Source organism: Corvus moneduloides, chromosome 24, assembly GCF_009650955.1.
Source record: "Corvus moneduloides isolate bCorMon1 chromosome 24, bCorMon1.pri, whole genome shotgun sequence".
Lineage (NCBI taxonomy): Eukaryota > Metazoa > Chordata > Aves > Passeriformes > Corvidae > Corvus > Corvus moneduloides.
The window spans coordinates 5077444-5100590 of record NC_045499.1 but is presented as its reverse complement, the minus strand read 5'-3'; the positions used below and the strand labels follow the sequence as shown (position 1 = coordinate 5100590).

The 23147-nt window shown below is 48.3% G+C and overlaps 1 protein-coding gene and 2 non-coding genes across 3 annotated transcripts; 1 reads left to right on the top strand and 2 right to left on the bottom strand.

Moving 5' to 3' along the window:
* Window positions 1–404: 404 nt before the first annotated feature.
* MDM4 (MDM4 regulator of p53) lies at window positions 405–20168 on the bottom strand. Its single transcript, XM_032132834.1, has 11 exons — window positions 20020–20168; window positions 14503–14608; window positions 13089–13163; window positions 12050–12183; window positions 10417–10466; window positions 7601–7662; window positions 6754–6850; window positions 5471–5631; window positions 3902–4036; window positions 3288–3368; window positions 405–1990 (listed from the first exon to the last, which is right to left on the bottom strand). Exons 2-11 carry the CDS (start codon window positions 14575–14577, stop codon window positions 1448–1450), a joined length of 1413 nt encoding a protein of 470 aa, XP_031988725.1. The 5' UTR covers window positions 14578–14608; window positions 20020–20168; the 3' UTR covers window positions 405–1447.
* A 1041-nt stretch (window positions 20169–21209) lies between these two features.
* TRNAK-UUU lies at window positions 21210–21282 on the top strand. The gene has a single exon. It is a non-coding gene; the product is annotated as a tRNA-Lys (tRNA).
* A 186-nt stretch (window positions 21283–21468) lies between these two features.
* Window positions 21469–21541, bottom strand: TRNAK-UUU. Its single transcript has one exon. It is a non-coding gene; the product is annotated as a tRNA-Lys (tRNA).
* Window positions 21542–23147: the final 1606 nt, after the last annotated feature.

Sequence of the window (23147 nt, the reverse complement as noted above, 5' to 3'; positions counted from 1 at the left end):
GGATCCTTTGGGATCTGCAGGAATTCCTAAAAATGAGGGAGATTTTGGGGAGCAACACAGGGAAAATGGGGCTTGGAGTGGGATTCTGCACCTGGGAGAGATTCCCAGAGAATTTGAGGTTAAATCTCAAAAAAAATCAGGAAAAATTTAAAAAATCAACACCCAACACAGCCCTCGGAGTGCAAACGGGGCTTTAAAGGAATTCAAGGTTCATGTTTTGATTTTAAAGCCATTTTTCCCTCAAAAATGAGGATTTTTTTAGCCTGAAGGATGAGGTGAGGGCAGGTGGAACATCCCAAAATACCCCAAAGCTTCTGGCATTGAATCCTGCTGGACAGAGCTATGAAAGGGTGACCGAGAATAGATTTAAATATATTAAAAAAAGAAATTAAAGAGTCCAAAAAAAAAAGCAAAATATACCATTATTATTATTATTATTATTATTATTTCCATCGGATTTGTGACCTGAGAGCTGTGGATTAAAAATCTGGAATTACTTCCCATCTGGGAGCAAGGAAATCTTCACCCTGCCTGCCTTAAACAATAAAAAAAAAAATCAGGAATAAAGTTATTTTTCTTCTCAGGAAAACTGATGCAAAACAAACCCCCCACCCTCCCACCATAAATATTTATTTCTATTTTTTATCTCTCAGCTCCAAAGGAATTGCACAGGTCTGGATTTATGGAAAAAAAAAAACATTCCAGAAGTCACAGCTTTTCCCAAATCTTCCATTCTTGGTCAGGATAAAGAATCCCAGGGGCAAAATTGGGCTGAAGTCGGAAAATTGGGAAAATTTCCAAGCTGGGGTTTTGATCCCAAGGTGTTTGATTTCCATGGAAAAGTGGATCCTGCAGAGGATTCTTAGTGGGATTCAAATCCTGATTTTCTTTGGTTTCACTGGCTGAGCTCTGGAATAGGGGTTTGAGTGCAAAAATCCTCTTTTTGGGGGTTCTTTTAGAGACAGAAACCCTCACTACCCCATGAAGATCCTGATGACCATCTTGATCCTGCACAATTGGTTCTAAAATTGGGATTTGAGTGCAAAAAACCTCGTTTTGGGGTTATTTTAGGGGCAGAAGGCCACGCTACCCCACGAAGATCCTGATGACCATCCTGATCTCCTTCCTGCACACACTGAAATGGGATTTTGAGTGCAAAAAACCTCATTTGGGGGTTATTTTTAGGGGCAGAAGGGCTCAAGTGAACCTGCTACCCCGTGAAGATCCCGATGACCATCCTGATCCTGCACACTGAGCTCTGGAACTGGGATTTGAGTGCAAAAAAAAATCCTCTTTTTGGGCTTATTTTAGGGTCAGAAGGCTCAGCTAACCCACGAATAACCCAACGACCATTGTGATCTGCACACACTGAGCCCCGGAACTGGGATTTGAGTGCAAAAAAAAACCCCTCCTCATTTTGGGGTTATTTTAGGGGCAGAAAGCCTCACTACCCCATGAAGATCCTGATGACCATCTTGATCTCCTTCCTGCACACGGGGCACGGAGATCTCTTCTTCTTCAGCATCCTGGCACACCTGAAGCAGGCCACCAGGTGAGCAGTCCTTCCGTGGACAATATTCCCATCCCGAGGCCTGTGCTGGCACAGGAAGCAGGGATTCAGCAGGGTTTTGATGCTCTCCAAAGATTCCATCTCCTCCTCTTTTTTCAGCTCGGCAAAATCCCGGTTTTTCCCATCCCGCGCCAAATCCAAGGACTCGATGGAGCTGCCGGGATCCACGTGGGGTTTGGTTTCTCCCAGGAAAAGGTGTTTGGGTTGGCCAGCTGGGGCTGAAATTGTCCTCCTGCAGTCTGGAACGTCCATCCCTTCATCCTGCTCCTGGTTTTCCATGGAATTGATGTTGGAGAGGGACAGGGAATGGGGCAGTTTGGGGCAGTCCCGGTACCAGTCCTTGCGCAGGGCCCAGCAGCGGTAGCAGTACCTTTTCCCTGGAGAGTTGAACTTCCTGCACTTGGAGCATTGCCAGCAATCCTGAGGGATTTAAGGCAAAAATTCCAGCAGAAAAATCAGTGTATTTTTGGGTATTCCTCGTTTTAGCCATGTGGGAAAAGCAGCAAGGAAGGCTCGTGATGAAAATTTTATTTATGAGTGATTTATAAGCTGAAAAAATCAACATTTTGTGGCTTGGAATTGATTTCTCCCTGTGTGTCCCACAGATTTCTCCCTCATGAATTCCTCTCCTTCCTCTCTCTCAGCCCCCTGGAAGAATCCAAGCTGGAGCACAGTTTATTTTCATTTAATTTCAACAGAATTTTCAATTCCTCCCTCGAAATTCAAGGGGAGAGCTCCTGGAATTTGGCAGGAATTTGTTTTCCAGGCTCACCCCTCACTTAGAGCTGTGGAATCTGCACAATTAATGGATTTATTAATTAACTATCCCACATAAAAGGGCTGGAGCTGCCCAAGTGCAGAGCCAGGAGTCAGCTATCCAAAACCAGGGACATTCCCATTTATTCCAGGCTGGAAAATTCTGCTAAAACCACTAAAATTCTGCTAAAATTATTAAAATTCTGTTAAAACCATTAAAATTCTGCCTAAAATTATTAAAATTCTGCCTCAAATCAATTCTTATTTTGGTGTCACCAGCTGTAAAAAGTCCCCTGATGCACTTTGGGGAATTCAAACCACCCTCCAAGGCAGCCTCAGGATTGGGAGAAGCTGAAAGAAGGAATTTGGTGTTTGGGATTTGGGAAGAGGAACAGGGTGAAAGCCCAGGAATTGCTGCTGGTTCTCCTCCCACCTTGTTTTGTCCTTAAAACAGGGAAAAAGCAGCTGTGGTTTGTAATTCCAGAGGACAAATGACACCACAAAGGCCATTCCAGTGTCATGGAAATATGGAATTTTCCAGAAGTGGATCCTCCTCCCATCCCAGAGAGCACAAAACAGGAGGCAGCTCCACTGGACTTGGAGAATCCCTGATTTTGTCACAGAAAAAGGGATTTTGTCCACTAAAAAGGTGGTTTTTTTGTTTTTTTAGAGTATGGGTTCAGTGATTCCAAAGTGCTACCTGAGATTTCCAGGTTCCTTCCAAGGACAATCCTCTAGATTTCCATCCAGAGGGCAACATGGAATGAAAACCTTATTAAAAACCTTATTAAAACCTTATTAAAACCTTATTAAACTATGCCTGGATATCAATAGAACTTCACCCAGCCCCTTTTTCTGTGGAAACCCACAAGAGAATCAGCTTTTCCCACCCCAAAACCAGCAGCAGATGTGGGATGAGTCCTTCCAGCCCCAGGGAATGCTGATCCCAAGGAATTCGCACCTCAGAAGCAGCCTCTGTGTCCGTGTCATCAGTCAGGCACTGGGAATTCTCCAGCTCATCCAAGCACACATCCTCAGGCACCTGGAATTCCAGGAAGCATTGTCAGAGAGTGGGAATGTCGGAATGATCCCTATTTATCGTGTTCCTGGCACTGCACACCCCAGTTAAACGATTATATAATCACCCTGCTAATTAAACCACTTCTGTAAGTGAATAAAAAAGCCATTTTTTGCAGTGTTTTTATTGCAGAACGTTGGTGACTCTTCCTGGTTTAGTCCTGCTTTACTGTGATCAGATTTTCCTCTTTGAGTCTTTAGCGGGACTCTAAGAGCTTTTTCCAACCTTAATTCCATGATTTTTGATTTGTAATTCTTGCAGATCCTGGTTAGAAACCCAGTTAACTTGCTGGGAGAGGTTTAATTCATTTTAAATCAAATTTTATGCCTTGAAAATATGGATTTAAACCAAAACCCAAACAGGAAAACCACCCAACATGTGAGGAACAGTGACAGCCTTTTCTAAACAGGATTTAGCCTCTGGATGGGAACAGATCCAGCTTTTCCAAGGGCAGCAGAGCACCATGGGATGAGTTAAACCAGGCCTAACTGTGGTACCTTTGTGGCACTTCCTGTAACCTCCTCACAGTCCAGCACTTCCACCTTGAGCCCAGCACTGCCCTGCTCCAAGGGGCACTCGTTGAGGAACCACAGGTCATCAGTGGTGTCTGAAACTATGGCAGTGTCAATGTCCTGAGGGAAAAAAAAAACAGGAAAAGCCCTTTAGGAGCAGCTCCACATCCATCACCATCCCATTTTCCTCTCCAACAACCTCCAATGCTCTGGGCAGCTTCTTCCTGGGGCACCTCACAACCCTGAGAGACCCCTTTTTAAAATTTCTACCTCATGGGCTCCCCTTCTTAAAATTTTCACCTCACAAGCTCCCCTTTTCCCAATTTCCTCCTCACAGGCTCCCCTTTTTAAAATTTTCACCTCAGAGGCTCCCCTTTTCCCAATTTCCTCCTCACAGGCTCCCCTTTTTAAAATTTTCACCTCAGAGGCTCCCCTTTTCCCATTTTCCACCTCACGGGCTCCCCTTTTCCCAATTTCCTCCTCAGAGGCCCCCGTTTTCCCAATTTCTACCTCACAGGCTCCCCTTTTCCCAATTTCCTCCTCAGAGGCCCCCCTTTTCCCAATTTCCTCCTCATGGGCTCCCCTTTTCCCAATTTGTACCTCAGAGGCCCCCCTTTTTAAAATTTTCACCTCACAGGCTCCCTTTTTCCCAATTTCCTCCTCAGAAGCCCCCCCTTTTCCCAATTTCCTCCTCATGGGCTCCCCTTTTTAAAATTTTCACCTCAGAGGCTCCCCTTTTTAAAATTTTTACCTCACAAGTTCCCTTTTTTCCCATTTCCACCTCACGGGCTCCCCTTTTCCCGAATTCCTCCTCAGAGGCCCCCCTTCTCCCAATTTCTCCCTCACAGGCTCCCCTTTTCCCAATTTCCTCCTCAGAGGCCCCCTTCTTCCAAATTCCACCTCACAGGCTCCTCTTTTTCCAACCTTTTCCCAATTTCCACCTCACAGGTTCCTCTTTTCCAAGTTTCCACTTCACAGGCCCCCTTTTTAAAATTTCTCCCTCACAAGCTCCCCTTTTCCCAATCTTCTCCTCAGAGGCCCCCCATTTCGCAATTTCCACCTCATGGGCTCCCCTTCTTCCAAATTCCACCTCATGGGCTCCCCTTTTCCCAAATCCCACCTCAGAAGCCCCCCTTCTCCCAATTTCCACCTCACAGGCTCCCCCTTTTTCCAAATTCCACCTCACAGGCTCCTCTTTCCCCAATTTCCACCTCACAGGCTCTCCCTTTTTCCAAATTCCACCTCACAGGCTCCTCATTTTCCAGCTTCCACCTCTGTCCTGCTTCCCCTTCCACCACCCTACAACGTTCATCCCAATAAAAAAGGGCAACTCCTGAAATCCGGGGACCTCTGAGGGCCTTGAGGGAGAGTTTGGTTGCTTTAAAACCACTAAAAATCACCAACCACCCGATGGGAAAGGCTGGGACAGGCCCACACAGGGGGAGAGGCTGAAAATCCTGGAGTGGGAAGGGGAAAGAGAGAAAAACCAGGAATATTTGATTGCCTTGGAGGCAAAAGAGGAGAGGGAGAGGACACTTTAAAGTGGTTCCACACCTGGTTAGTCTGAATATCTGTGGATCCGTTACTCCTGGAATTGTAATTGCTTCTGAGGTTGCCTAAAAACCACCAAGGCAGCCCAGCCACATCCCATTCCTCAAACACCAGGTCCAGCTTCGGCTTCTTGCTTTTGGAGAGGTTTTCTATCAAGTCTTTGTCTGGAAGAGCCAAGGAGAGTTCAAGTCATTGGTTAAGAGGCCAGCAGAGAAAAACTGGGCCCAAATTGGATTATTTTGTCCTTCTTGCATCAGGCTGGGAGCTTTAGGGTTTGGATGTCCCATCTGTGCTGCTGGATCTGACAGAAATCCCTGCATTAATTCAGGAAACATCCCAGTGTTCCCAGTGTCCCTGTACTGGGACAGGTTGAGTTTTCATCTCAAGTTTCACCACAGAAACACGAACACTTCCCGAGCCAGCCCTGAGTGGAGTTCTTGAGTGATTTAAAATGCAGAAAGGACCGGTTTGAATTCAGTTTGCAGCTCCTGAATTCTCAAGCCAGGCTCAAACAAAAGTGGGGATCCATCCTCCCTGTGCTCCAGCCTCCTTTCCAGCTCGGGATCCCAAACTGAGCGCTCCGGATTCCAGGATAACCTTGGATCTCCCTCCCTCCAGTGCCTGGAGTTTCAAAGGCACAGCCAAGGCTGTTTTGTACATCCAGGGAATTTCCACCACTCCCATTCGAGCTGGGAACACCCACATTCTGCAAAGAGCTGCTTTTCCAACTGAGGTTCCTTGATACGAGAGAATACAAAGTGGAAAAACAGGAAAATTGCTCCCAAAACATTTGAAATCTCCATGAGTGACCCAGCAAGAAATCCCATGGGGAAATGTCAAAATATGACAGATCCACAAAAAAAAAAACCCCATTGTTGTTCAGTTCCCTGCTTGGTTTGCAGGGAACAACTGCAGCCAGCCCAGGCTGGGTTCTGTGTGCTCAGGAGCATCCCTTGGGAAGGGGAATGGATCCCAGGATAATTCCAGCATTTAAAACACCCTCCAGCAAGGTCTGGAAGGTTTTTTTCATGGCATTGTTCAGTGAGAGATGTGATTTGGGGGCTTTACCTGCCACTGCACTCAGAGCATTTTGTTCTTTGTGAGCCAGACAACGCCTGTGGTGAACATTTGCAATCTCTCCATCTTTAGCATGAAGATTTGGAATGATTTCATTCCAAACCAGGGATTTTTTTGGAGTCTCCCAACTCCCTCCTCCAGCATTTTGCTGCTATGTGTCCCACACAGGATTTGTAAATGTTGTGGTAACACAGAAAATTGTCCCTCACCTTCACAAGAGTCACTTTTGGGCTCTGAGGTAGCCAGAGCAGAGGCTTTGCTGTCACCCTCCACGATTCCAGAGTCAGACCCTTCCTCCTGGCTGAGCTGCAGGAAGGAAAATCCAGGAATTAACCCAGCAGAGCTTGCAGGGACAAGGGGATGTAGCACTTCCATTCCCAGGCACCAGCTGCAGGATGAGACCAAGCAGGCAGGAAGAGGAATAACTGAGAATAAAAACTACAAACTATTGACCTCATACACAGCCTAAAGCCTCTGGAATCAGCACAACCAACCTAGGAAAAATCTTCAGCTTGGCAAAAGTCCCAAAGTTGCCGTTTTTCATGCAGTAAAACCGGGATTTTGTGGCTCTCTGAGACCTCCCAGCTCCACCCGCCCTCATCCCAAACCACACCAGGAAACTTTGGAAGCGCCAAGATTTTTCCTAGGTTTTCACCTCTGCCTGAAAAGCTGCTGAAAACAAATCCTAACTAGACACAAAACTGGCTCAGTGAATGATTTGGCAATTCCTACTCGGAGAAAGGGTGGGATAGAAGGGGGAAAAGCAGGAAAACACGGAGCAGGCTGGAGAAGCTGAGGCCTGGAAGTGCTGCACCCCAGAGAAACGCGCTCAGAGACTGGCACTCTGTCACGAGGAGAACAGAGAAGGGTCACTCTGTCCCTGCTCTGTGGACTCCCAAGAACTTTTTCTTTTTGGGGATCGTTTTTGGTTTTTTTTTTTCTCTCAGGAAGGTGAGGAGCTGGCACAACAAAAAAGTTCTGGCAGTCCACCATGCACAGGTACAGAGAAGGGGCAACTCTGTACAAGAAAAGAAACCACCAGGCAGTGGGGTTTACCTTCAGCTGGTCTGGGCTGGGCTTAGCGACGCTCTGCTCCTTTGGGAGAGTCTGTGCAGCATCTGCAGATGGCAGGTAAAACACAAGGAAAAACCTTCCCCGGAAATAGCCATTCTCACATCACGCAGGGCCTGCAGCAAGCAACCAACGAGCCACGCTTGGCAGACCTTGGAAAATTCCTTATTAGCAAAGGCCTGGCTTCCTCAGGGATGAGTTTATGGATTTTGGGGTCTGCGCCTTGCTGGAGAAGCAGCTGGGTGAAAAGTCAGGATCTTCTCAAAGGGAAAAATGATTCCTGTTTTCCTACAGCCATCCCAAGCTCCTTGCCACAAGAATTCCTGGTTAGTCTGAGTATCTGTGGATCCGTTACCCTCGGACTTGGAATTGCTTCTGAGGTCGCCTAAAAAGCACCATGGCAGTCGGGCCACATCGCACTGCTCAAATTCCAGAGGGTGGGGAATCCCACCTGGAAGGTCAACAGGGAAGAGCAAGGTTGTTCTTTGGAATCCTGAGGATTCCAGCTCTTCCTGAAGGGTGTGGACACAAGGAATAAAGAGTGAAGAAGGGAAAATTCCATGCACACACAGCGTGGACACGTCCTGGACAAACCCGAATCCAGCTGATTCTGCTGCTCCCAGGAGTTAATTAAAAGGCCAAGCTAAATAACAGGAACAATCCAATTAATGGGAATCTTCCTGAGTCTGGCTTTGAACAGGGAGAACAAAAGATGCCAGGCTGGCTCCTGCCTGCTCCCCTTGCAATTTAGCAGGGAAATTCCCTGCTGGATGAGGCTGATTCCCACCAGGAATCACACATACAGGCAGAAAATTCCACCTCCAAGTGGCCTTTAAATGGAGCAAAAGCCAGGATCAGAGACGACAGGGATCTATCCCATATTCCTGCTTTCCTTTCCCGCTTCCATCACCTTCCAGCTGCTGATTTTTTAATCCCTGATGGAAAACAGACGCCAGCTGGCCCATCCATCACTGCTTGGGCTCTGCAGGGATGTTAGAACAGGGAAGAATCATCCTTCCAAAATTGGATTTTCAGGGAGTGAAAATACTCCAGGTGCTGGAAGGCTTCCTTTAGGAGCCAATATATTCCATAAAAAACATCCTTGAGGTGAGGGATTCCTAAATGCATCTCGTGGGAGACAGACTTGGGGGGGAAATTAGACAAGGAAGGGGGGAAAAATTGGCTAAGAAAAGGGGGGAAATTAGAAAAGGGGGAAAATTAGAAAAGAAAAGGGGGGGACATAAGAAAAGAAAAAGAAAAAGAAAAAGAAAAAGGGAAAATCAGAGGAGAAAAGGGGGGAAAATCAGAAGAGAAAAGGGGGGGAAAAATTAGAAGAGAAAAGGGGGGGGAAATTAGAAGAGAAAAGGGGGGGGGAAATTAGAAGAGAAAAGGGGGGGGGAAATTAGAAGAGAAAAGGGGGGGGAAATTAGAAGAGAAAAGGGGGGGAAATTAGAAGAGAAAAGGGGGGGGAAATTAGAAGAGAAAAGGGGGGGGAAATTAGAAGAGAAAAGGGGGGGGGAAATTAGAAGAGAAAAGGGGGGGGGAAATTAGAAGAGAAAAGGGGGGGGAAATTAGAAGAGAAAAGGGGGGGGAAATTAGAAGAGAAAAGGGGGGAAAATCAGAAGAGAAAAGGGGGGAAAAATTAGAAGAGAAAAGGGGGGAAAAATCACCAAATCCAGTAATTCCTGTGCTGAGCTGAAGGAAACCCAACAGCTGGAAAGGAAGGAAAACAGCTGGAGTCTCCCTCCCTGTGCATTCCAAGGTCTGGTCTGCCAAGCTTGTTTCGTTTGGGTCACACTCACACACAGCCAGGCCTAACTCAGTCCTAAGGACAGCATTTCCTGAGCCAGGCTTAAAGTGACACCAGGAGTGGACCAGGAATGGCCACATTCCAAGGAAAAAGGCAGCAGAGGACAGAGTTTGGCTGGGAATCCTTTGCTCTCCACACACACAGCTTTTCTTGGGAAGAGGGAACAGCACTCACACAATTATCCTACAGGTTAAGAGTCCAAAAAGAATTCAAAAAATTCTTCTAGAAAATAAATCCAAAGATTCTTGAAAAGAATCTTCCGTAAAAATAAATCCAAGGTAGGAAACCAAACCCTTTAGGGCCATATTTTAAGTGTTCGTTTTCATTTTGAATTTCTCTCCATGTGCCTGAGCCCTTCTGAAGGATTAAATCCATTGTATCTGTTTAAAAACCTCAGGAAATGTAGCACAAAACTCCACAGTGGAGTTTCTTTTTCCCAGTGGAGTTTCTTTTTCCCAGTGAACGTTCCCAGCCCTACAACAGGAACTGGCTGCAAGGAAGCCACCAGCTCAGATTAATTTGAGAATTTTCATTTTGATGGAGTTTGATTTGATTCCTCTCATGAGCTGGGGAAGCTGAAATGACCTTTAAAGGTTCCAGTGTTTGATTAAAGCCTCGCAGAGTTTTTAGCAACTCTTAGAGATCATCAAAGTATCAAACGAGGTGAGAGCAAGAAGTTGCAGCTCCGAAGCTGAAAAAATATTGAGAAATCAATAAAGATTGATTTCAATTGATTGAAGATTGATTTCAATAAAGGATGGGATATTCCAGCCACGCTCAGGATTTAGCTTTGGCCCAAAATTTGGCTTTTCTTGGCAGCCACATCACTCAAACAGCTCCTGACACACAGAAAAGACACAAACTCCGAGAGATTTGCTTGGCAAAGCCTTCGAGAGAAGTTTATTCCTCCTTCAGCCACAGATCTGCTCCTGAATTTCAGTACTTACCCAGTTATTGCAACATTTATGGAATGGGTTTGTGACCAACCTACCTGAGAGGGCAGCAGCCGTCAGGTTCCGTTTCAGCATCTCGTACACGGGGCTGTGGGGAAGGGACACAAGCGACCGTCACCCCCTGAGCCAGGAAAAATCCCCTTGGAGCGTCCAGGGAGACCCCAAAAACCACAGGGAATTGATTTTCCTAGAGAGATCCCGAAAACTGCTTCTAGAGAGACTCCAGAAACCACAGGGAATCTTTTTTCCTAGAGATCCCAAAAACCACTGAGGATTTTTTCCCTAAAGACCCTGGAAACCACAGTGAGGTTTTTCCTAGAGACCCCAAAAACCACTGACATTTTTTCTTAGGGAGACCCCAAAAAACACAGTGATTTTTTTCTAGAGAGACCCCAAAAACCACAGTGATTTTTTTCTAGAGAGACCCCAAAAACCACAGTGAGTTTTTTCTAGAGAGATCCCAAAAACCACTGAAGTTTTTCCTAGAGAGATCCCAAAATTCACAGTGAGGTTTTTTCCTAGAGAGACCCCAAAAACCACTGACATTTTTTCCTAGAGAGACCCCAAAAACCACAGTGATTTTTTCTAGAGATCCCAAAACCACTAAGGTTTTTTTCCTAGAGATCCCAGAAACCACTGAAGTTTTTCCTAGAGAGATCCCAAAATTCACAGTGAGGTTTTTTCCCTAGAGAGACCCCAAAAAACACCGTGATTTTTTTTCTAGAGAGATGCCAAAAACCCACAGTGAGTTGTGGGCTAGGGGGGTTGTTTCTGGAGAGATCCCAAAAAGTGCTTCTAGAGAGACTCCAGAAACCACGGGGAATTTTTTGCTAGAGGGATCCCAAAAGCCACTGAGGTGGTTTTTTTTCTAGAGGGATCCCAAAATCCACTGAGGGTTTTTTTCCTAAAGACCCTGGAAACCACAGTGAGGTTTCTCCTAGGGAGACCCCAAAAACCACTGACATTTTTTCTTAGAGAGACCCCAAAAGCCACAGTGAGTTTTTTCTAGAGAGATCCCAAAACCACAGTGAGTTTTTTCTAGAGAGATCCCAAAACCACTGAGGTTTTTCCTAGAGAGATCCCAAAATTCACAGTGAGTTTTTTCTAGAGAGATCCCAAAACCACTGAGGTTTTTCCAAGAGAGATCCCAAAATTCACAGTGAGTTTTTTCTAGAGAGACCCCAAAAACCACAGTGAGTTTTTTCGAGAGAGATCCCAAAACCACAGTGAGTTTTTTCTAGAGAGACCCCAAAAACCACTGAGGTTTTTTTTCCTAGAGATCTCAGAAACCACTGAGGTTTTTTTCTAGAGAGATCCCAAAAACCACAATGAGTTCTGGGCTGGGGGGGGGTGTGTGTGTGTTTCTAGAAAGATCCCAAAAACCTCTTCTAGAGAGATCCCAAAAACCACAGCGAATTTTTTCTAGAGAGACCCCAAACCCACAGTGAATTTTTTTCCTAGAAAGCCCCCATAAAACCCAATTAGGATTTTTTTTTTTTTAATTGCTTATTACAAACTTCACCTTCAAACTCAGTGCAGGACAAAGATTTTCACTGACATTTAACACCCAAGGCTTGAGGGGACGCAGGAACAAAAGGGACAGAGCTGTCCCCTCAACCCAGCAGTGACTCCAGGAGCTTTTCCTGGTGAAAAGAGAATTTTTTTTCCTACCTGGGATCCTTGACAGAGAAGCTCTGCAGTCCCAGCAGCTCTCCCAGCTGATCCCCTCCACAATGAACCATGTGCTGCTGCCTCTTGTCGTAGAGCTGCCTCCCCATGATGTACTGGCCCAGGAAATGCATCACCTGTGGGGGACAGGACACTGCCTCAGCCACCAAAATCCTGGGAAATTTCCTTGGATTTACAATATCCTGCTGGCCTGCGTTGTGGGAGGTAAATTACAGGTGATTTTTGGCACTTTTAGCCAAGGGAGGGTTGTGTTTCAGCAGAAGGTTTGGAATTGTTAATCCTTGGCAAGGAGGGAGATTGAGGTGAAGGTGGGGAAATGGAAATGTCCCAGTTAAAATGGGGTTATCCCAGTTTAAAGGGGCATTATTCCAGTTAAAATGGTGTTATCCCAGTTCAAACAGCGCTATCCCAGTTCAAAAGAGCATTATCCCCGTTCAAACAGGGCTATCCCAGCTAAAAACGGGACTATCCCAGTAAAAATGAGACTATCCCAATTAGAAACAGGACTCTCCCAGTTCAAACAGTGCTATCCCAGTTCAAACAGTGCTATCCCAGTTCAAACAGGGCTCTCCCAGCTAAAAACAGGGCTCTCCCAGCTAAAAATGGGACCATCCCAATTAGAAACAGGGCTCTCCCAGTTAAAAAGGGACCATCCCAGTTAGAAACAGGGCTCTCCCAGTTCAAACAGGGCTCTCCCAGTTCAAACAGGGCTCTCCCAGTTCAAAACAGGGCTCTCCCAGTTAAAATGGGACCATCCCAGTTAGAAACAGAGCTCTCCCAGTTCAAACAGGGCTCTCCCAGTTCAAAACGGGGCTATCCCAGTTAAAAATGGGGCTATCCCAGTTAAAAATGGGACCATCCCAGTTAGAAACAGGACTCTCCTAGTTCAAACAGGGCTCTCCCAGTTAAAAACGGGGCTCTCCCAGTTCAAAGACGAGGGTTCAACTAGAGGAAATTAAAGAGTCAGTCCCATCCCACCTCTCAAAAAAGCCCAGGGATAAAGGCTGGAATGTGACCCCACCTCTTTGAGTGTGAAGGTGTCGCCCTGGGCACCTGCAGCCTGCAGAATCCTCAGGAGGGGCAGTTTGGGTCTCACCTGGAACACAGAGCAGAGTTTTGTTGGAATTCCAGCCAGGAATAGTCCTTGGCAAGACGAAAAAACCCACCAAAAAACAATCCAAAGAATTTGGATTTAACCCCTCACACTTGGATGTGGCTGTTCCTGTGAGGAAAGACTGGGAATGCAGAGCCCAGACTGGGAATGCGGAGCCAAGACTGGGAATGCGGAGCCAAGAGCGGGAATGCGGAGCCCAGACTGGGAATGCGGAGCCCAGAGTGGGAATGCAGAGCCCAGAGTGGGAATTCAGAGCCAAGAGCGGGAATGCAGAGCCCAGACTGGGAATGCAGAGCCCAGACTGGGAATGCAGAGCCCAGACTGGGAATGCGGAGCCAAGAGCGGGAATGCAGAGCCAAGAGCGGGAATGCAGAGCCCAGACTGGGAATGCAGAGCCCAGAGTGGGAATTCGGAGCCCAGAGTGGGAATGCGGAGCCAAGAGCGGGAATGCAGAGCCAAGAGCGGGAATGCAGAGCCCAGACTGGGAATGCAGAGCCCAGACTGGGAATGCAGAGCCCAGAGTGGGAATGCGGAGCCAAGAGCGGGAATGCAGAGCCAAGAGCGGGAATGCAGAGCCCAGACTGGGAATGCAGAGCCCAGACTGGGAATTCAGAGCCCAGAGTGGGAATGCAGAGCCCAGACTGGGAATGCAGAGCCCAGACTGGGAATGCAGAGCCCAGACTGGGAATGCAGAGCCTTGGGATGGGCGGTGACTGAGCTCGGAGTCACTCCCAGGAGCAGGGATGGGACATTCCCATGGAGCAGCCTGGATTTTCTGATTCCTGCTGGGAACAAATGGGTTCTGCCCTGCTCAGAGCAGGGATTTATCCATGGATTTATCCACATCAAACACATCAAATCTTGTGGCTCATCTGCTCTGGGATCTGGGTGAAACCTCAGGAGCAATTCCATCATTCCCAGGGTGATTCCTATTATGGATCATAAATAAAGATTTGGATAATAATAAAGATTCCATAGGAACTGGAGTGATACAAAATGGGGGAATGGGTTTAGACTGAAAAAAGGGGAAATTTAGGGAAGGAATTCCTCACTGTGAGGGTGATGAGTGGAATTAAGTACAAATTCAGCACAAAAATATGCATTATCCCATTTTTTTTACGCCCACTTTTACTGTTTTTTCCCTTTAAAATATTCCTAAATCAGTGATGTGAAAGAGAACAAACTCCTCAGGATAAAGCCCAATCCTTTAGGATCAATTCTCCTGATTTAAATATTGCTTGGGTTTAATAAAAATCACTGCTCTGAGGAGAAAATAACAGAGAGAAGTGGTGGAAATGAGGGGTAATTAGCTGCTAATTACCTGATGAGCTTGTCCAAGGGTGATCCTGCAGGAATTCTCGGCTGCTGGATGCTGGGCAGAGCTTGGGGAGCTCATCCTGGCAGTGAGGAGCTGTTCAAGCACCGCCCTAAAAATGGATCCAGGAGTTAAAATCAGCCCTAAAATCCCATTTTAAATCCTGTTCTGGGCCCCTCCTGCTTTGTTCTGTTCCGGGGGGGGGGGGTTGGATTAAACAGCAGGAAAAATTTATCATGGAAAAGGTTGGAATGAGCTGCTCAGGGTGGAGTTGTTATCCCTGGAAGTGTTCAAAAGTCCCTGTGGATGTGGCACTTGGGGACACGGTTGGGTTGAGCTGGGTTGGACTTGCTGATCCCAAAGGGCTTTTCCAACCCTAAAGAATCCCTGGGCTGCATTTCCTGATCCCAAAGGGCTTTTCCATCCCTAAAGAATCCCTGGGCTGCATTTCCTGATCCCAAAGGGCTTTTCCAACCCTAAAGAATCCCTGGGCTGGATTTCCTGATCCCAAAGGGCTTTTCCAACCCTAAAGAATCCCTGGGCTGGATTTCCTGATCCCAAAGGGCTTTTCCATCCCTAAAGAATCCCTGGGCTGGATTTCCTGATCCCAAAGGGCTTTTCCATCCCTAAAGAATCCCTGGGCTGGATTTCCTGATCCCAAAGGGCTTTTCCAACCCTAAAGATCCCTGGGCTGGATTTCCTGATCCCAAAGGGCTTTTCCATCCCTAAAGAATCCCTGGGCTGCATTTCCTGATCCCAAAGGGCTTTTCCAACCCTAAAGAATCCCTGGGCTGGATTTCCTGATCCCAAAGGGCTTTTCCAACCCTAGAGATTCCTGGGCTGGATTTCCTGATCCCAAAGGGCTTTTCCAACCCTAAAGAATCCCTGGGCTGGATTTCCTGATCCCAAAAGGCTTTTCCAACCCTAAAGATCCCTGGGCTGGATTTCCTGATCCCAAAAGGCTTTTCCAACCCTAAAGATCCCTGGGCTGGATTTCCTGATCCCAAAAGGCTTTTCCAACCCTAAAGATCCCTGGGCTGGATTTCCTGACCCCAAAAGGCTTTTCCAACCCTAAAGATCCCTGGGCTGGATTTCCTGATCCCAAAGGGCTTTTCCAACCCTAAAGATCCCTGGGCTGGATTTCCTGATCCCAAAGGGCTTTTCCAACCCTAAAGATCCCTGGGCTGGATTTCCTGACCCCAAAAGGCTTTTCCAACCCTAAAGAATCCATGATTCCAAGCTGCATCCAGCAAACAGCCATGGAAGGACTGGCCAGAGAAGCAGGGATGGGACATTCCCACGGAGCAGCCCGGATTTTCCGATTCCTGCTGGGAACAAATGGGTTCCACCCTGCTCAGGGCAGGGATTTATCCATGGATTTATCCACATCAATCACAGGGAACACTGAGGATCAGGGGGCTCATCTGAGCTCAGAGCTGGTTTGGGAATGTGAGTGAAACCTCAGGAGCAATTCCCTCATTCCCAGGGGGATTCCTAGTCGGGATAATAAAGATTCCACAGGAACTGGAGTGACAGGAGAAGGGGGAATGGGTTCAGACTGAAAAAAGGGGAAATTTAGGGGAGATATTGGGAAGGAATCCCTCACTGTGAGGGTGGGGAGGGGATGGGATGGAATTCCCAGAGGATTCATGGCTGCTCCATCCCTGGAAATGTCCAAGGCCAGGCTGGAGCAACCCAGGGTAGGGGAAGGTGTTCCTGCCCACTGCTGGGGGTGGGACTGGATGATCCTGGGATTCTGGAATTCCATGCCCTGACTCCGGCAGTGACACACAGTGGGGAACTTAGGGAATCTCCATCAGGAAACATTCCAATTCCACGGGGTGAAATTCCTGACTCAGAGGTGGGGAATGAGCAACTGAGTCACAACCCAATGGAATTCTCCCCATTCCAGCAGCTCCTGATTTGATTCCCAAAGGAGAAGCCACAATCGGCACATCCCCCACCTCCCTGATTACCCAAAATCTCCCAAAGCTGCTGCAACCTCCCAAAAAAACACCTGGATTCAGGGAATAAATGAATTTTAACAGCATTTCTGGGGAAGGAGGTGCCAGAACCTTTCCTGGAAGGGCCACAAGGGGAAGTCCTGCACAATTCGAATGTTTCAGGGCCCTTTCTCAGTTTTGGCATCCTCCCAAAAAGCAGCTTCACCTCAGCAATCACTCAGCAAATCCACTTTCATCCCTCCCTCAAAACGGGCTGGAAAACTTGGAAAAGAAAGGAATTAATGTCAATTAAATAGTGGGGGAAAAAAAAGCAGCTTGAACTGGCTCAAAGTCTTGACCTCGTGTCAGAATTTATGTGTTCCCAGCTCTCAAATTGAGATTAAAATCTCAGTTTTTACAAGAATCTGGTTGCAAATAATCCCTGCAAGAGCCTTTTCGGTAAAATTTAGGCTAAAGCAGGAAATTAACTCCCAAAATGGACTCCTCAATTTGCCTGTGAGCTGCAGCTTTGGGGACGTTTTCAGTCAATTTTTAATCCGTGCAGTAATTTAATTCTTTGAATTATAACGTCAAGTAATGAGATTTGAAATTGCAATGCCACAAAATTTTCAAAGTAAAATCTAAATCGCCTTTTGCTGAATTTTCCCAGATAAATGAATTTATTCCCACAGCGGTTATCAGGATGTGAGGCACATGATGAGCTTAAAATGAGTATTTTGAAAATAATCAAGCTCCTGCCTGAGGAATGCAGCTGCAGACAAAACAGGCTGGAACCTCAAAACACGACAAAAATCTGAATTTTAGCACCAATTCTGAGCGCTGGGAACTTCCAATCCCTGCCCCACCTGTTAAAAAGGATTTTTAGGGATTTTAGGAGAGGCTTCTGAGGGTTTTTACAGCAGTTCTGTGAGGCACTACATGGAATAAAATCATTCCCAAAAATCAAACACTTCTAAATATTTAGGAAGGGCTGATTCAAGCAAATCAATTAGTCAAATTTCCAAACAGTGACCAGATAATAATTCAAATTAAAACAGCTTTAAATATAACTGTAAAGTTATCATTTTCCCTAAATTTCAACAGATTTCTGGTGGATAAAACCAAAAACACTGAACAAAAAATGCTCTTAATCTTCCCGAGAGGAGCTGGACAGAGTTGATTGAAGCCTATCAAACATTCAAATTTCTAAACAGCACTGACAGCGACCCGATAATAATTCAAATTCTAACAGCTTCAATCACTTCCCAATTATAATTTCCCTAAATTTTAACAGATTTCTGGCGGATAAAACCAAAATACTGAACACAAACACCCTTAAAACGAGCTAGACTTACCGGCTTTGACTTTCTCTGCCTGTCAGGAATATCCCGGGATCGTTATCCCGGGATTTTTGGGTGGGACAGCCCCCGGGGAAGGCTCTGCCACGTCCCGAGGATGCTCCGGACTCTTGTGAGTCGATTTTTTCAAACCTCGCCCGGGGCAGGGCAGGGAGGGAGGCACCCAAAGTGGCCGATAACGGCTGGGCTGGTGTGAAAATCAGCCCCAAAGAGGAGAAAAAATTCGGATTTCCTCTCCACCCCCTTTCCGAGAAAGGGATTCTGCTGCCCCAGGGGCTGAGGGAGGCAATGGGAGATGAGTTTTAACCGTTTCAGCACTGATTTTACCACTCAAAGCCTCCGGGTTTTACAGATAAATGATGGGGTTTAGGCAGTTTGCTTCTCGGTAATACTCATATTTCACCACGATTTAATCTTGGGGTTCATTAAGGTTTTGTTCCTGAGTTCTACAACATTTCCAGGCTGCCAACACCACAAAATTTAGGGATGCAGCCTCCTGAAAAGCTCCGTGTGCTCCCACGTGGTGGAAACTCCTAAAAAACGGGCGAATTTCACGCTCTGCCAGCGCAGTTTCACTTTCCCCGCCCAGCTCTATTTCGAAATATCCCATATTTCACCTCACAACCCCTAACCTGGAGCCGAGGGAATGAATCTCCGGCGGATTTCAGGTCGTTGGGAGCTGCAGAAAATGTCCCTGGAGCAGAGCAAGGTCTCGAGAGGAAATCGTGAATCACACAGGAGTCATGAGCTGAGCAATTTTTCCACTCCAGAACTTCACCCCCGCCACGGGAAGCGGTCATTTGCCTCTTCTGTGACTAAAAGTTCCTCCTCGAGACACCAAAAACCCCACGAGACCGCAGCTTTTTTTGAAAGCAAAGATCTCAAGTGGCTGAAAAGTTAAGCTCGAACTTATTCAAGCCCAGTTTTGGTTTCTGAAAGTCCCGTTTTAAGGGGAAAAAAAATTAGTTTCTAAGTTCTATTTCAAGTGGAAACACAACAGGGGTTGGGTTCAGGTGTGACCGCTTTTTCCAGCTTTGAAATAAAGCAAAATACTGAAAACAAAGTTGGGATTTGAGGTAATTTTAGGTAAAACAGCCCCGGAGGGGAGGCTTTAAACAGGCACTGATGTGATCATCACATTACTGATAATTAAATTTGTCCCCATCAGAGTCCCTGGGGGCATCTCACGCCTCAAATTCAGACCTTTTAATTAAAAAAAAAAAAAAAACAAAAACAAAAAAAAAAAAACCCACAACCATTTAAAATACTGATTTGTACCTGGGATGAGTTTTGTGGCTGGCATGATGCATCTGGCAGGAATTTTGGGCTGCTCCCCCAAAGATCTGCCCAAAATGCCACCCAAACCTTCGGTAAATAAGAGCAGATAACAAATAAAAAATGTTGTGCAACGCTCCTTTCGTTGTGAAATGTGGGAAAGGAGAAGGAAAAACAAAAGTGATCACTTCGATTAAAGTCACAAAGAGCGAATTGTTCTGCAAATCCCCCTAAATCCCTCCATGAATTTGGGGTGGGGAAGCACTTCCACCACCCTGAACATCCTGATTTGCATTTATCTCTATTTTAGGAGGGGGAAAAAAAAAATGGGCTTTTCTCAGGGTTTTTCCCCCAACAGCTGACACTTCCTTAAGTAAACCAAACTCGTGTTTGTGGGATCCATTCCTCAGATTGTGTTTATGAGGGTGAAATCCTGGGATCATGGAATTACAGAGTGGTTTGGGTTGGAAAGCGCCTTAAAGCTCATCCAGCTCCATGGGCAGGGACACCTTCCCCTATCCCAGCTGGCTCCAGCCTGGCCTGGGATGCATCCAGGGATCCAGGAGCAGCCACAGCTTCTCTGGGAATTCCATTCCAAGGCCTCCCCACCCTGGCAGGGAAGGATTTGTTCTCAATATCCCACCTATCCCTGCCCTCCGGCAGTTTGAAGTCATTCCCCCTTCTCCTGTCATTGCAGGCCCTTGTAAACATTCCCTCTCCATCTTTCTCGCCGGCTCCCTTCAGGCCACAATTAAATCAACCCGAAGCTTCCCTTCTCCAGGCGGAGCAATCCCAATTGTCCCAGAGTTTCCTGGGAAGAGATAAAAGTTCACTGACGCTCCCACCGCCCCAGGTCCCTCCCGCCGGCACCGCCTCCTGCCCCCTCACCGCCCCCCTCAGCCCTACGCCCCCGGGAACCCCCGCGTTCGCCTCAGCCCCGTGCTCACCCTACAGCCGCTCCATGGGCTCCGGGCCGGGGGTCGGGGAGGGGACGAAGCCCCTACACCCCCTGAGGGCTCCGCGCCTCCATTTTAGCGGGGTCCGGGCCGCCGCTTCCCCTCACGGCCAACATGGCGGCGAAGCCCCAGAGCGGAGCGGAACGTGCTGCTGGAAAGGACGCGGTGCCGTCGTGGGCATGTGGCGCCGCCCAGCGGGTTGGAGGACCCCGGCGATGCGTCCTCTCAGCCCTGGTGGAAAACGTAAAAAAAAAAAAAAATTTAAAAATTAAAAAATTAAAAAATAATAATAAATGCATAAAGTAGTACTAAGTCATGAATACGGATCCAATATTGTATATAATAAAGTATATTATTCTATATTACGTGACACAACAAATTGTAATAAATAAAAATAAATAATTAGTAATAAATGATAATGACAACAATAAAAATTTAAAAATGGAGGGGGGGGAAATAAATGTTATCTCAAGCTCTTTGATGCAAGATCTTTGTATATTTTCAAGCTTAATCAGCATGAAAGGAGAGCTGCTCAGTGGAGCAGGCAGCAGGTACATCCCTGACTCAAGGACACCCTGGAATTATCAAGCCTTAAGGATGGAATAAATCAAGATGTCGATGTGTGTCTATGGAGACATCGCTGACTCGGCAAAATAGTCAAGGTCCCTGCGTCCTAGAGCTGAGCTATCTTCATTTTAATACCCACCTGGACATTAGAATATTCCCCAGGACATTACAATCCACTGGAATATCCACCTGGATATTAGAATATCCACCTGGATATTAGAATATCCATCTATCTTCATTATAAAACCCACACTTCCCCCTTTCACCTGCTCCAGGTGACCCTGCCGTGTCAGGGGGATTGCACTGAATGATTTCCAGAGCTCACGCCCAAGCTGGGATCAGGGAATATGTTTGGAAAATTCCGAACTAATCCTGTCAGAGCCTTGGGAAGCGACCAAAGCGGAACCGCTGCGCGTAAACAGCAAAATCCGGTGCGATGTGCTGGGTTTGTGGCCGAGCACCCCAGGCTGCACCGCTCGGACAGAAACGAGCCGTGTTTGTCCCGGGGGGAGGGAATCGCACGCCGGGAACGGATCCCATTTCCTGGAAAAAGCCGGGAGCGGCCGCTCCGCACTGTACACTGATAAGTGCGGTGGGTAACGTCGCTGCCCAGAGCCCGGATAGCTCAGTCGGTAGAGCATCAGACTTTTAATCTGAGGGTCCAGGGTTCAAGTCCCTGTTCGGGCGGATCTGCTTTTCTTTCTTTTTTTTTTTTTTTTTTTTTGGCCGGCCCAATTTTTTCACCCCTCAAAAAAAACCTTTTTCCACCCGCGGCACGACCGGCGCTGCCCGCCGGAGGGTCCCGGCTGCGCCCGCGGGGAATCCTGGCAGGAAATAAAAAATAAAGGAACTCATCTGTGGAAAAAGGAGATCCGCCCGAACAGGGACTTGAACCCTGGACCCTCAGATTAAAAGTCTGATGCTCTACCGACTGAGCTATCCGGGCTCTGGGGCGAAGCGGCGCACGGCCGGAATATGACGCTGTAACAGGGAGAGTGGTGGCCGCTACTTCTCTCCGTGTATTCCCGTCTGCACCCCGCTATCTGCACCCCGCTATCTGCACCCTCCGTACTACCCCTCACTACCTTAACCCCCTGCCTGCACCTCCTGATTTAACCCTCCCTTGCCTGAACCCCACTATCTGCACCCCACTATTTGCATTTTCCTGCCTGCCCCTCCCTTGCCTTAACCCCCTGCCTGCACCCCCTGTTTGAACCCCACTATCTGCACCCCGCTATTTGCACTCCCCTGTCTGCACCCCTTCCCCCCCGGCCTGCCCCCACTGCCTGTCCCCCGAGCCTCCCGAGCCCCCCGCAGCCCTCAGCCCCACGGCCTCTCCCTGCCGGCCGATGCCACGGCTCTGGCACAGCTCGGGATCCCAAAAAACCAGCGCCAGGCTCATCCCGCGCATTCCTCTCCTTGTGGGCTGTCGGGAACAGGGGGCTTCCACTGCCAGCTCTGGGGGTCCCCCGTCTCTTCTCCCTGCAGCAAAGTGGGGTGCGCTGGAGAAAAGTGTGGGGTTCAAAGGGAAGAGGAGGACAGGGAATGATCCATGCCAGGACAGGGAATGTTTCAGTGTCCCTGGACTCAAAGCTGCTTGGGGCCTGCTGGGACATGGGGTCACACCCGGGGACCCCCAGATTCCGGCATCTCCTTGTTTTTGGTGAATCCCACAAAACCTCCACCCTCCCGTCCCCTGGGGAGTCTTGAGGAAGGCCGGGATAATGCTCTGGGATTCATAATCTCGGGATAATCTCTGCCACCGCTAAACCCAAACCACAGCTGTGACCCACGGCCCTCCCGGCGTGGCTTTCCAGCGGCGCTGGGATTCCAGGGGGGACCATTATCCCTTTCTGCCGGAGCCTGGCTGCCAGGGAAAACACATCCCGGCCACCTCTGCCATGGCTCGGGCACATCTGCTGCCCACTTGGGGTGTCCCCCTGCCCCTCGAGCCCCGGGGTCCGGCTGCTGTGGCGGCAGCGTGTCCCCACCCAGCTGGGGGCTCTGGGGACCAGCAGGGGCACCCCGATCCCAGTGCGGGCTGTGGGGTGTCCCAGCACCCCCCAAAGGAGCGCCCACAGCCCCGGGGGGGACCCCAGTGGGGAGTAGGGGGGGTGGGTGCTGGTGGGGACAGCAGGGATGTCCCCGAGCATGGGGGGAGGTGGAGGGGGACAAGGGCAGAGCGGCGGGAGCAGCTCCGCGCCCACCCGCGGGGGCGATGCCGGGATGGGGACAGGAGGGGGGAACGTCCCCGGGATTCCATGGGGAGAGCTGGGAGCATCCCGGGGACACCGGGCGGGATCTGCCCGGGGTCTGTGTAATGCGGAGGGAGACCAGGAGCATCCCGGGGACTTTCAGAGGGGCACCCGGGGGACACCGGGGGACACCAGCCAGGGCTCCGTGCAATGCGGAGCGCGGCCGGGAGATGGCCCCGCACTGCCCCGCGCTGCGCCCGCCATTGTCCGCCGCCTCCGCCGCGGTGCTCCCGCCTCCCCCGGGCTCCTCCCGCATCTCCCCGGCTCCTCCCGCATCCCTCCAGCTCCTCCCGCATC